General features: G+C 45.7%; 1 protein-coding gene across 1 annotated transcript in view; it reads left to right on the top strand.

Annotated features, from left to right (window-relative positions):
• The first annotated feature begins 2,116 nt into the window (after positions 1–2,116).
• Positions 2,117–12,835, top strand: part of LOC119464279 (venom metalloproteinase antarease-like TtrivMP_A) — a 34,496-nt gene continuing 23,777 nt past the window's right edge. Inside the window, exons 1-4 of the mRNA XM_037725186.2 lie at positions 2,117–2,236; positions 2,348–2,514; positions 8,241–8,333; positions 8,979–9,135. Coding sequence (XP_037581114.2) covers positions 2,119–2,236; positions 2,348–2,514; positions 8,241–8,333; positions 8,979–9,135 — 535 coding nt within the window. The 5' untranslated portion in view covers positions 2,117–2,118. The remainder of the gene's footprint in view (positions 2,237–2,347; positions 2,515–8,240; positions 8,334–8,978; positions 9,136–12,835) is intronic.

Raw genomic sequence — 12,835 nt, forward strand, 5'->3', positions numbered from 1 at the left:
CTTATTATTTCCAGCGACCGCCGTGGTGCTCAGTGGCTATGGTGTTGAGCTGCTGAGCACGAGGTCGCGGGATCGAATCCCGGCCACGGCGGCCGCATTTCGATGGGGGCGAAATGCGAAAACACCGTGTACTTAGATTTAGGTGCACGTTAAAGAACCCCAGGTGGTCCAAATTTCCGGAGTCCCCCACTACGGCGTGCCTCATAATCAGAACTGGTTTTGGCACGTAAAACCCCATAATTATTATTATTCCCAGCGTTAATTAACTGTAGCACAGGTCTTCCCTCGTTGAATACTGGCAACCTGAAGGACGGTTCTCAGTCACCTGATGGATGTGCTCTCGAAAACTTATTCGAGGCGACAAGGGGTTGCACTTATCTCGATAACATTACTCGCACTATTTTTTTCTAATATTCCACATACGTAACTCCAAAAGCAATAATTGGCAACTTTTCTGAGGATCAGCTCTATTCAACGATTTCCGCCGAAATAATCCACAATACAGAAGTTCCACAAAGCATTAAGCAATCTTCTAGTGATTTCCTGCGTCTCGGTAAAGTTTAGCGGCCATGAGCCTGTTCTCGGAATCTGACCTCACTCTAGGTGTGTTATTGTGTCTCAATCCGTGAGCCTGTTCGAAAAATTATTTTTCACGAGAAGAACATTCTGCAATTAAATATTTTAATTTGCAGAAGCAGAGTTTTTGCATGGGAATAGGTTCTTTACAACATTTTAATTACCGAGCAAGCCTTTTGGCAGAGCTGCCTCTTTTACTCAACTGTGCAGTGTGTTACTGCAACTTGTATGGCTTCCAATGGTGTTGCAGCAGGTGTCACAGGCACTGACATCACGTTTCCCCAGCTATACTCCTGTGGACAGTGGCGTAGCCAGGTAGAAGCACACCAGGCCACTCCCCCCCCCCCCCCCCCCCCCCCCGCCTTCCCAAGTTTCTGTGTTAGCACATCGCCTGCCCAGCCCCCCTTCACCCCCTCACCCTCCCCGTCTTCGGTCAATTGCGTGTCCCCCAACCTCGGGAAAAAATGCCGGCGACAAACGCAGTTAAACGCGACTATAACAAACTGTTTATAGCAAAATGTGCTCTATATCGAATGCTGAAATCTTTTCAGGGAAATTAATCCAAAATAAATGTCTCAAAACGATTTGGACATTGTGTATATAGTAAAACTGTGATGCTTAAAACATAAGCTATAAGACCACATCAGCATAATGTGTTTTCTTTATTTTTTGACAATGTGGCTTAGCACACTCTTCAGCATGTTTGCACGACGCTGGAGAGGGTTCGACACGACGCAATACCTGACAGAGAGCGAGATCCTATAGGGATACTGCGTTACTTAGACGCACTTAACGTAAATTCAGGTCATCATGGGTAGTTTCAGCACTGTCGCGTACCCCTGTTCTATCTATGTATAACGAACTCGTAATAAATGTCAGTTAGGTACCCCGGCTAGGAGATGTCAAATTAGTTGGTAGCCGAAAGTATTTTAAACGCATGAACCAGTTCGTTATAACCAGTTTTCAATATGAGTGTAAAGTAATGGTAGTCAAACACGCCCATTAAAAAGCAACCCGTGCGCAGTTATCTCCGCATTCATTTGTGTGCACTGTGCAATTATATAATTTTTTGCGATCCTGTCTTCTAGCTTGTCTCCAAAGAGAGTTCCAGTTTTTCAGTGCGTTTTTTCGCAACATTAATTTATCTTCGTTATATTGAGCAACATTTTTTATGACATCAGGGGGGGAAAAGGTGTATCTACTAGAAATGAGAGCTCTTCGTGTTTCTGTATATCTAGTATCCTCCTATGTTTTGTCGTATGTTGTCCTGTTTAAGGACTTTTTTCGATAGCGGACACTCCGAGAGGTCAGCATCGCCTGCATATTTTTAGATGTTCTGAACGTCATCAATATCTCTGTGTCCTCCCGGTAGACCGAGCCTGAACTTCTCGAATTTGTGACACATAAGTTATTAAACTCGCGCCACAACAAAGTCCTCTTCCGAGCAGTGACATGCGAGTGAACTTTCTCCGTACCAGATGTCTTGGCTCACACTTGTAAAAAGCAATTTCCTAATGGCAGTGTGAGGATATCTCAGAAGAAATGTCGCGTTCAGAGCCTACGTTCGTCTATAGCACAGGTGCGCAGATGAGGAAGTGGACAGCAAGCGATATGATAGCTCTCACTTTTTTCTTAAGCCTTCCTTTGTGTTCCGGTGCTCGTAAGTCCTCATGCAACTGCAAACATACGTTCACATCATCTAGTTACATTCAGCACGTGTCTCGTGCTTTAACAGGGTATCCGCTTTCTCCTTATTAAACCTCGAATGCAGGAAAAGAATATTTCGTGTACCCTGAAATTGTGGAGGAGCGGTCGACTACAAGCAATCTCGTTCTTCGGCTTAACGACGATATCACCCTGAACCTTCAAAAAAGTGAAGTACTGGCGGAAAGCCTTCTATTCGTTACTGCCACGGGAGACGGACATGAAATCGAAACAGTAAGTAAAAAAAAAAAGTGACCATGTCCTGCATGTTCGTGAAAGCGTTTGCTTATGCAGCCAATTCACCGCTATATAATTCAGTACAAATATGCGGAAAACAAAATTTCCGGTTCACTAGTCTCACGAAAGAACAAGAGTTCGCGATTGGTAGTGCCCTCTTGAAGCAGTGAAAGATAGAGAAGGAAAAGGCCGTGATGTTAACCCGGTTGCACCCGGTTTAATGCCCTTAAGTATGCTAAAATATGCGGTCCCTTCTTATCTATCAAGGGACTCGGATCGTGAGAAGAAAATATCTAGACGTGTTCAACCGCGTATGGCGCGCACTTTCAATTCATAAACGGCAGCGTACCAATATTCGTAAAATTCGCAAGAACTGTGCTGTGACAATGCTAACCAATTGGTGTAAAAACTTGGGGGAAAAGACGGACACGCGAATTAAGAAAAGCGCAGTGGGCGATTAAGAAGAACAAGCCATGCATAGCGTAATGGCACAAAAGGACGGTCGTGTGCTTAAGTAGAAAGGACGTTGAAATGATATTTTATATTTACTTTTTTAGATTCAATTTGATTGTTGCACTTGTAGTGAATACATATTGGAGGTGTTATAAATAAAAAGGTCCCACAGCTAGAAACTGCCGTGAGACCTCTTGTTTTTAGTTACATAAGCATAAAATAATAAAAAGGCGTCAGTTGCGATTCCATATTTCACTTAAGATAAAAGAGTGGAGTGGGCTAAGTCAGGAATGCATTGAAAGAATAGCCGGCATTTGTGAGAGCGACGTAATGATAGAGTAACATAAGGGAAGCGAAACGCTGTCCGATGTGGCAGAGGATTAACTGGTGTAGTTACATAGGGAAAGCTGCCGGCACACAATAGGTTCAGCTGACGAATGACAGAGAAAACTAAAGCTCTCTGGCAGGAGTGTCCTTGCATACCATTTACTTGCAACGTTTCCATGGACGTTTCAATCTTCACTTAACGTTGATTCTAACAAGTGTGCTCCGTTTGCCATAATTTTTGCAGTGAGCGGGAGTACGGCGCTAATGGTAATGATTACGAACCTCAAAAAACTCGGTAATGTAACCTTGTATAAGCGAGAGTTTGCGACAATAGTTGTCGCGACCTGAAAGTACTTGTGAACTTAGAAATGTAAGACATTAGTAACTTGTGAATGACGGGTATTGTCATCTTCAAATGTATCTGTCTGAGCCTACAGCCGCATATGCTGTCCTTCTGTCAGGATTTTCTACTCTGCTGATTGCCTGTGCCATTTGAATAAGTGGTCAGTTCATGAATAAATATTTGTTTAATTACTATAGTATCAGTCTCCACAGGCTCTGCTTCAATTTTATGAATACGACCCTGGCTTTCTGAAGCAAAAAAAAAATAGAGGCTATAACAGCAAGGCTGTTATAGCCTCTAGTTGGTCGGGAATTTTCGGTCTGTGCTCACCCATAAACAAACAGCAGCTGGAGGGCTTTGTGTTTGAGTTTTCGTGTAATAGAATTTTGTTTTTTCGTATATTCGAATTCCAATACGATGGTGCCATGTCTGCAGGCTGTGCTTCACGTCGCGCTTTACGAAGTCGTACTTTACAAGTTGTCTGACGCACTTAACTTTAATAAATACAATTAGTTCAATAATGCACTTGCGCTAGGCAAGTGCGATAATGATGAAGTATGCCTACGAGATTATCCATCCTACGCAATACATGACCTGCCCAGCTCCATTTTTCCCTCTTAATGTCAACTAGAATTTCGGCTATCCCCGTTTGTTCTCCGATCCACACCGCTCTCTTCAGGTGTCTCTTAACGTTCTGCCTAACATTTTTCGTTTTGTCGCTATTTATGCAGTCCTTAACTTTTTCTCAAGATTCTTTTACACTCCACGTTTCTGCCCCACATGTTAGCACCGGTAGAATGCAACGCTTGTACACTTTTGTTTTAAACGACGGTGGTAAACTCCCAGTCGGGATTTGGCGATGCCTGCCGTATGCACTGCTACCCAATGTTATTCTTCTGGAAGTTTTCTTCTCATGATCCGCATCGCCTGTGAGTATTTGACCTAGATAAATGTTGTCCTTTACAGACTGTAGAAATTGACTTCGATTCTTGAATCATTGTTCCCTTGCCTGGCTATCGAACATTAGCTTGGTCTTCTACATAATAACCTTCCACCCCCCTCTTACACTTTCTCGGTTAAGGTCCTCAATCATTTGTTGTAATTCGTCCCCAGAGTTGCTGAATATAGGACAATGTCATCTACAAACCGAAGGTTGCTGAGATATTCGCCATTGATCCACACTCCTAAGCCTTCCCTGTCTAATGGCTTGTATACTTCTAAGCATGAACTGAATAGCATTGAAGAGATGGTGTCTCCTTGCCTGACCCCTTTCTTGATATGTGGACCACTAAAGTTCCAGAATGGGCACCAAGAGAAGTGAAGCGCAGTCGAGGACAGCAGAAAACTAGGTGGGGTGATGAAGTTGGGAAATTTGCAGGCGCAAGTAGGAATCAGCTAGCGTAATACAGGGGTAATTGGAGATCGCAGGGAGAGGCCTTCGTCTTACAGTGTACATAAATATAGGCTGATGATGATTATGAAGGTGATGATGACGAATCATTCGAGAATGAGGATGTATGCTGCAGTTCCGCGCGCGTGACGAACGTGTGCACACAATGCATCTGTTCTTAATGCGTGGTCGCTCTGCCCGTTGCATCTGTCGCACAGCGTGTGCTGCGACCGTAATCGACATTATGGCAAACGCCATCTAAAAAGTTACAGTGACGTTGCACTGCGTGAACGCGGGTTACGCGCACGCGTATGCATGCGGCGAACATGCACAGCGAACACCGCGGCGTCGAAGCACAAACGGAAAGGGCGCGAACGCGGTCATGGACGCTACATTGATGTTGACGGTGCGATGCCTGGTGTGCCGCAGGGAAAACACATATTGTTAAACGTGCAAAGAAGAGTCGCCTCGAACATGCGCAGTGAGCACCATGGCGTTGAAGCACAAACGCAAAGGGCGCACACGCAGCGATTCTCTTCTCCACCTCCAGGCGCCTTCCTCCTCCGGCTCTCGCTTCCCTCGCACGGCAACAAACAATTTCGCGGATTTCGCAGACGGGCCATCTACGCTTGCGGATAAAAACTTTACCGCCACCTATCTGCCCGTTGCACCTGTCACACAGCGTTTGCTGCGTCCACAATCGACATTTTCGCAAACAGTGTCCAAAAAAAAAATGTTGCAGTGGCTTAGCTCGGCTATGCCAGGATATACGTAGCGTTAGCAAAGGTTCAGCTGATTATTCTTAGCTTTCTTGGTTGTCTAGATTGTCAAGGATTAGCTTGATTGTCATGCTTACTGCTGCTCCTGCCGGCATGGCCGGGTAACGATACCCATTGGTAACGCTAAAGAGTAGAATCTTCTGCTTAACGAGAAAGTTCTTGCACGTTGTACAAACCCGCGCCACGGTTTCAGCCCACTGAGGCGCCGCCGCTAAACTCAACGTTTCACGCATGGCACTACTCAGCGGCGACAAGTCTTTCATGTGCCATGGTCTTTCGCACACGTCGCACACATATCCAAACGGATTGTTTACGAAGTCCGTCTGGAAGGTCCGAGTCGCACTGGCGCTTTCGCTGAGTTTCACAGTATATTCAGTCGATCGGCGAGCCTTGACGTCATCGACGGCGTTTTGTTGTTGCTGCAGGGGTGGTCGGGCACGTCGCTCAGCCTCCTGGCGACGCCGCTTTGCTAGACGTTCGTCCCTTTGCTCCAGTGTCTCCGCAGCACGTTTAGCCTTCTTCTGTTCATTCCTCCTACGCTCAACCGCTAATTGCCAGGCAACTACTTCGGGATCCGATGAGTCAAGCTTCTCCGTTCTTCTGCGCTGTTGAGCAGCATTTGCGCTCTCCTTCTCCATGGCTATACCACACTGGCAAACGCCAGTCAGAAGCGCAACGGCTCCAGCGAAGTGTCAGACGGCGACTGCACAGCGAACGCGCGCCGGCGCCAGTGCGTCTACCACGGCTACGACGTCACTCCTCTGGAATGCGCAGACCGGCGGCGGTGAGTCGATCGCGCGCGGCGGCGGCGGAGTGCGCGAGAGGTGCCGGGTTCGGTGGCTCCGGTGCGCAAGCCGTGTGACATCACTGATCCTTGCGCATGCGCAGCACGGCTCTTGATGTGCCGCGCGAAACGGGCTTGGCTAGGCCAGTGTAGCTAACGCTACAAAACGGAACCGCCACCTATAGCGGCCGCGGGCACTAAGACCTCAAACGGCAGCTGGAAAATGCCTTTGTCCTGCAATTTCCGTGTACCAAATTTATGTTTTATTCCGATAGCAATTATATGGACACTCAAAAGCAGATTTCTGCCGTCGCCATCGCCGTCGCCGTGAGGTTCCGTATGACGTCAATGGAGATGAAATCGTCGCCGCGCGCCGAACGCTGTATGTGCGAGTGAAAGGGCGCGAGGGGCACGCGCTTTCATGGGGAGTGAATGCACGGCGGAGAACAAACGCGCGTTCTGCGCCGTGCTCCCTTAAGGGCTGCAGAAGTAGGCGTCTCTTTTCTCCTTTACAATCACCATATATGTAGAACAAACGCGCCTTCTTCCGACGCGCGAAAGGCCGTGGGGGGGAGGGGAAGGGAGGCGACGTTTAGCTGCGGCACCAAGTGCCTATTTATATCAGAGGCTCCGGCAACAGTCACCAACGCCGCACGCATTTTGAGCGAACGCGGGCAAAACGCCGACGGCGTCGACAACAGTTCTGCATGTTGCCGGTGCTGCTGCATGTCCAAGTTTATACAGCTGATAAAGCTAATATCATTACTCCGTATAGCTCTCTACAAATTTGCTATCGCAATTGATGCTTCGCCTTTCAGGTGAAACTGCAACAACTTTTCTCGTATATTCGAATAACACTCCGAAGCTATCATGTCTGCACCTTGTGTGCAAGCCGTACCTTAATCATCTTTCTGATTAAATTTACTTTTAAACATTCCTTTAGTTCAATAAGGCACTTGCGCTTCGTGGAGGATCTAGAAGAATGACGCTGCATGCTGCACTTCCGCACACGTACATGCGCGTGACGTATGTCGCTTGAGGTGGTGGTGCTTCAGTAACGTCGCTTAAAAGCTGCAGACCGCAGCTTTTAGCCCTGTCAACCACGAAGCTTGTTTTGGAAATAAAGAATTTGAATTTCGGTTGTGCTTGTATAACGCCGGCAACAGCTTCGCTCTACATGCACTTTCACGAGGTGGAATGGAGGCGGAATATTTTTTTTTCTGTCAATATTTAACTGTTGCTTAATTATTAGAGAACCTAGTGGATGATAGTACGTTCGAATGCTGCAGATAGTGTTCTTTTTTCGCTCATTATTATTGTTCTTTACGGTCCACGTGTTCTCATATGTTATAGTTGCTTGTAACCACACTTAGGCATTTCTAGGCAGTAAAATGATGCCGGAAAGAAAGCCAGGAGCTTGCAGCCAAGCAAAAGGCAAACTGCCGCCTGACTCATAACCAACTGTTATAAAGAACTTGACCAGTGCTGTCGTTCGGCCTTCTTGGTGGGACGTTCTAAAGAAGTTTTGCACACCTTGACGTATTGCTCACATATATGTCCTTTCATTTTACATTTGAATATTTGTACGCGCTTTAAGGTTACTTCCGAAATGACTTCTGACTTCGAAATATCGGCTAACTTCGGCAGGTCAACACAACTTCTATTCAAGAGAAGCTGCATCATGATCTCAAGGAACGATCATCTCTCCTTGTGCAACAAATAGATGGAGCGCTTCACGTTGTAAGTTGTCGAGCATAAAACTTGTATGCCTTAAGGTCAAAAATGCGTAAAACGCCACCAAGAGGCAATGGTGGCATTCATCTTTTATGTATTCGAAAAAACGTTAGGTTTCGCGCATTTCATTTTGTCTTCTAAACTTAACAAAACTCATAAAATCGTATTTTGTTTTGAACTGATCCTAGACTTAAAATTAACAGTTGTGAACATTTTAGGCGTTGTGAGTATTATTAGGCCCGAGAAATAATGCAAACGTCTAGATAACTTGTGAAGAAATTATTGTAGTTGTGCTAACTGCACACATTTATATCGCTTAAATTTGATAACACTTTGACATCGTTCATGCAGTGTGTAGAATTTATATATTGTTAGAGGTTATGCCAATGCTTGTTGCTACCGAAATGTGGCAAAATGGCTACCAGTATTAGCAACATTGGGACGTTAGCAATGGTGATCAAAAATATTTCTCAGGAATTTTATTGAAGAACACAGTCCATTCATAAAACTTTAATTTCATGTTTCACCTGCGTAAATTGTGTTCTTTCTGCAACATTTACTATCTGCTGGTACTGTGATTTGATTTGAGCTGGAGCAAGCCACTATTTTGCGATGGTTGTATTTTTCTTTTTTTTTACTTCCCTTTGGCAGGAAGGCGTAGTGAATAAAAAGCTCAGAATCAAGTCAATACTCGAAGGAGAGCGTTCGGCACAAGGCCACATGCTTCACAGTTTATATGAAGTACAAGAAATAAGCGAAGAGTTGGCGAAGATGGGTGCATACTCGCGGTATTACCCGCGTACACATGGTAAGACGTCAGCGTAGCAATAACTAAATTACCAATTAGTGCTAAAACTTTTCTCATAACGAAACATGGCCGTCCCTAAAGACGACAAAATTTGTTACCGTGATGGAAGTATATCATCGGTTGTCTATTTTCATTTCGCTGTGAGCTTTTGCAAAAAAAAATGTGGTTGATCCCTCTTATATAGGAATCGGTATAGAACACGAAAGTGAAACGTGTCTTCACAGAAGTAGTGTAATGTTTATTGCACATTGATATATAATGTCTATTGGTGTTTTGTGACTAAAGCGCCCTTAGGCGTTGATGCACCCACGCTGACGCCTGGTGGCACGTCTCCTCCATCACGACTACCAACGTCGATGACCATGAGCAACCGTCGTGCATATGGAAGCTGCACTACGCTGCACACGCTAGCACAACGCGAAAGACGAAGCACGTAACTGACACACTAGTACAACGCGCAAGACAAAGCACGTAACTGAATCGTCACCGAGTCAAATCAGCGCGTACAGCGCGTCGTAAGTGCAGCCTCCGCGATCAACTTCAGAAACATTTTCAGAGCTAATTGCGGAGGCCACGCTCCGCTGTGCTGAGTACGGTGAACGCCACCTAGGTGGCGTTGGTAGTGCTTCTTGATGCCAGCGTCCCTTCGAATGCTGGCATCGAGGCGTCGTAGTGCTGAGACCACCGAAGCGTTCACTGTCGGTGCGCGTTAGTGTCATAATGCAGTACTTCTCTTTTCTGCTCGTAGGCGGCGGCACCGCCCCGAGCAAGAGCGCGGGTACACGGAGGAGTGTTAGATATATAAGGCGCGTCTGTGTAGCTCTCTGCAAATGCGTTTGTGGCGCAATGGGTTAAACGCTCGGCGATCTATCGTCGCGGACCGAGAGGTCGTGGGTTCGATTTCCAAATTTTGCATGTTTGTGGAACTTTTTCTTCTGGTTTCTTTCTTTGTATTATGTTCGTGTACATTGTAAGCTGACGTATTTCCGTGACGGAAATACGTCAGTGAAGTCTTGGTGGACCCCGGCATAAAACACTTTCGTGTTAAAAAAATCGCTCAACACAGACATAATGCCCACCTGCTTGGCTTTTATCTAGAAAGCTGCATTATTGCAAATAAGAAAATGGGCATATGAATAAAATAATAAATACATACGTACGTTACTGCCGAGAAGTTCTCAACACCAGGATTCTTAGAACGGTCACTAATTGCGACGCACATTTAACGTATAACAAAAGGAAAGCATAGGTGCCTAGATCGTGTACAAGCGTCATCACTGCATGTTGTAGTTGAGGCGAGCGATGCACTGAGGTTCTGGGTTCGAGACATGACCGGCTTACTCGAACAAGCTTATTTATTCCATTTATTTACCACGGTGTAAACGGGAAGAGGATTGTCGACAATGAGCGCATCTATCCGAATTTACCGGACCGTCCCTGCGCTGTCCCAGTCCCTCGGTGATTCGGTCCCATGCAAAATATAGCAGTGTCTCGCACTATCCTCCTCTCGATAACTGCCTCACTAAGAAATAAATTAAGCCAATACGTGATGTCGGTTAAACAAGCGGGCAAAACTGTGCTACCACGTCAACAGCACAAGACGAAATGTTGCAAAATGGCATGACCAACTGCCGCAGAGTCAGTTGTTAGTTTTCAGCAGATGCGGCATAAGTCACCCATAAGTCCTCGTGTTCGGCAAAGCAAGATGGCCTGCGGCTCCCTATGGTTCAAGTGGTGGCTATTACGCCCTGCTTAATCTTATATTCCCATTGCTGACTGCTGATGCAGTTTGACACATCGAAACTAATAAAAAACGGTGCCACGAGGAAAAGTAAATATTGTGTAAAGTTGTAAACGTATATATTGCATAAAATAGTGTATACATCTATGTGCCAATACCCCATAAGCAGTGTACAAGTCACAGGACCACTGTGTGAGAGAGATCATTTGCCTTTTGCACTGTCATACAGAAAACAATTTCTGTCTAAAATGATTACGGAAATAAAAAAAAGTCGCAATTTCGCCCTCAAGGCGAAGCATCAATTGCGATAGCAAATTAGTATAGAGCTATGCGGACTAAGGATAGTAGTTCTATCGGCTACAAAAACTTTGACGTATTCGCTTACTAAATGAATTAACAAACATTGTGTCAGCGCGCACAGACAAACATAAATAGATCACACTCAATGACCGCAGACAACCACTGTAAGAACGCTGACGTGAGACAGCGCGGCAGAAGCAGCGAGCAAAGGTTCATGCGGTCGATCGCTTCAAAGGAAACTGAGCGGCGAAAGCATAGCGCATACCAAGGTACGAGCTGTGTGGAGATCGCTTTGAAGATACGGTACGCGTGACCGCCCGCAGCCGCGTAAAGTACAAGTACGCAGTTGCTGGCAGAGTAGAAGCCGCGCCCCCCCCCCCCCCCCCCCGCGCTGCCTTCCCGCTTTCCTCTTTTCGCCTGGTGGATTAAGTCACCAGTTCCCCTTGCGCCCGGTCGCAAGATACGCAGTTGGTGCCGCAGCTAAACGTCGCATCCCCTCCCTGCCTCCCATCCCCCCACGGCAGACGGGAGACGTCGCGTTCGCTCTCCGCCAAGCGTTCACTCTGTGAAAGCGCGCGTCCCTCGTGCACTTTCACTCGCACATACAGCATATGGCGGGCGGCGATGATTTTATCGCCTTTGGACATTGTACGGAACCTCACGGCGACGACCATGGCGACGACGATGGCGACGACGATGGCGACGACGATGGCGACGACGATGGCAGTGACGCCGAAGCCAGAAATCGGCTTGGGCTGTCCATATAATTGGCAATAAAATACGTAGCAAGGCGCCGCATACTCCGTGTAACTACAATCAGGTCGGCACACATTAGTTTTCCTAATAATACGGCCGAAATGAAGCAATATATAAAATTCTGGTTTTACTTTTGCCCATTTTTGCGGGAAGGTACAAAAGCTACGAAGCTGCGGTTTAAAACTAATGAAAGTACATGAATCAAATTTTGCGTCCTAAATGGAAATTCTTTGAACTCTAATTTATCCAAAATTTAGCTTCCTTGAGTGTATAGTTACCGGGCTGTTTACACTGGAAGTTTCGATATTTGGCAATCTTCAAAAGCAAATTATCCAAAAAGTAAATTATTCTAAATTATTTTGCTGCGTCTAGGAAACAGATAAATATGTCCTAAAGCTACAGAGCAAGCTGCAATGCAGTAAATGCGGTAGTTCCTTCCAAAATGGTCATAACTGAGACACAGTTCGCAAAAACCATGTATCTTATACTTGTTCTTGAACATTTATTTCTAAATCACATCAATCAATTTCTTTATATTATACATAGTTAGAATCTACAAGAATTAAACGTTTTTATGGTATATACGACAACTTTATATCCTAAGTAGAAGAGCCGCCACGGTTGATCCAAAAGTACTGAAAACGGGGGGCTCGTGCCGCCAGAGTGGGACCGCCACCTTAAGAGTATGGGACACATTGAAGATATTATCATTCGCCGAGGCAGTCAAAAATCAAGTGAATTCATATAAGGCTTGTGGTGTCTTTTTTATGATGCTTTTTATACGAGGTGGTCTTTGATGGACTGATGAAGCTATTAATTCTTAGTCTGTATAATTGAGCCACTTAGGTTCGAGACTTCGTGATGCGGCGGTAGATGGATCTTCCTCTTGAAGGCAGCCTAAGC

Source organism: Dermacentor silvarum, chromosome 9 (genome assembly GCF_013339745.2).
Source record: "Dermacentor silvarum isolate Dsil-2018 chromosome 9, BIME_Dsil_1.4, whole genome shotgun sequence".
In the NCBI taxonomy this organism is placed as follows: domain Eukaryota; kingdom Metazoa; phylum Arthropoda; class Arachnida; order Ixodida; family Ixodidae; genus Dermacentor; species Dermacentor silvarum.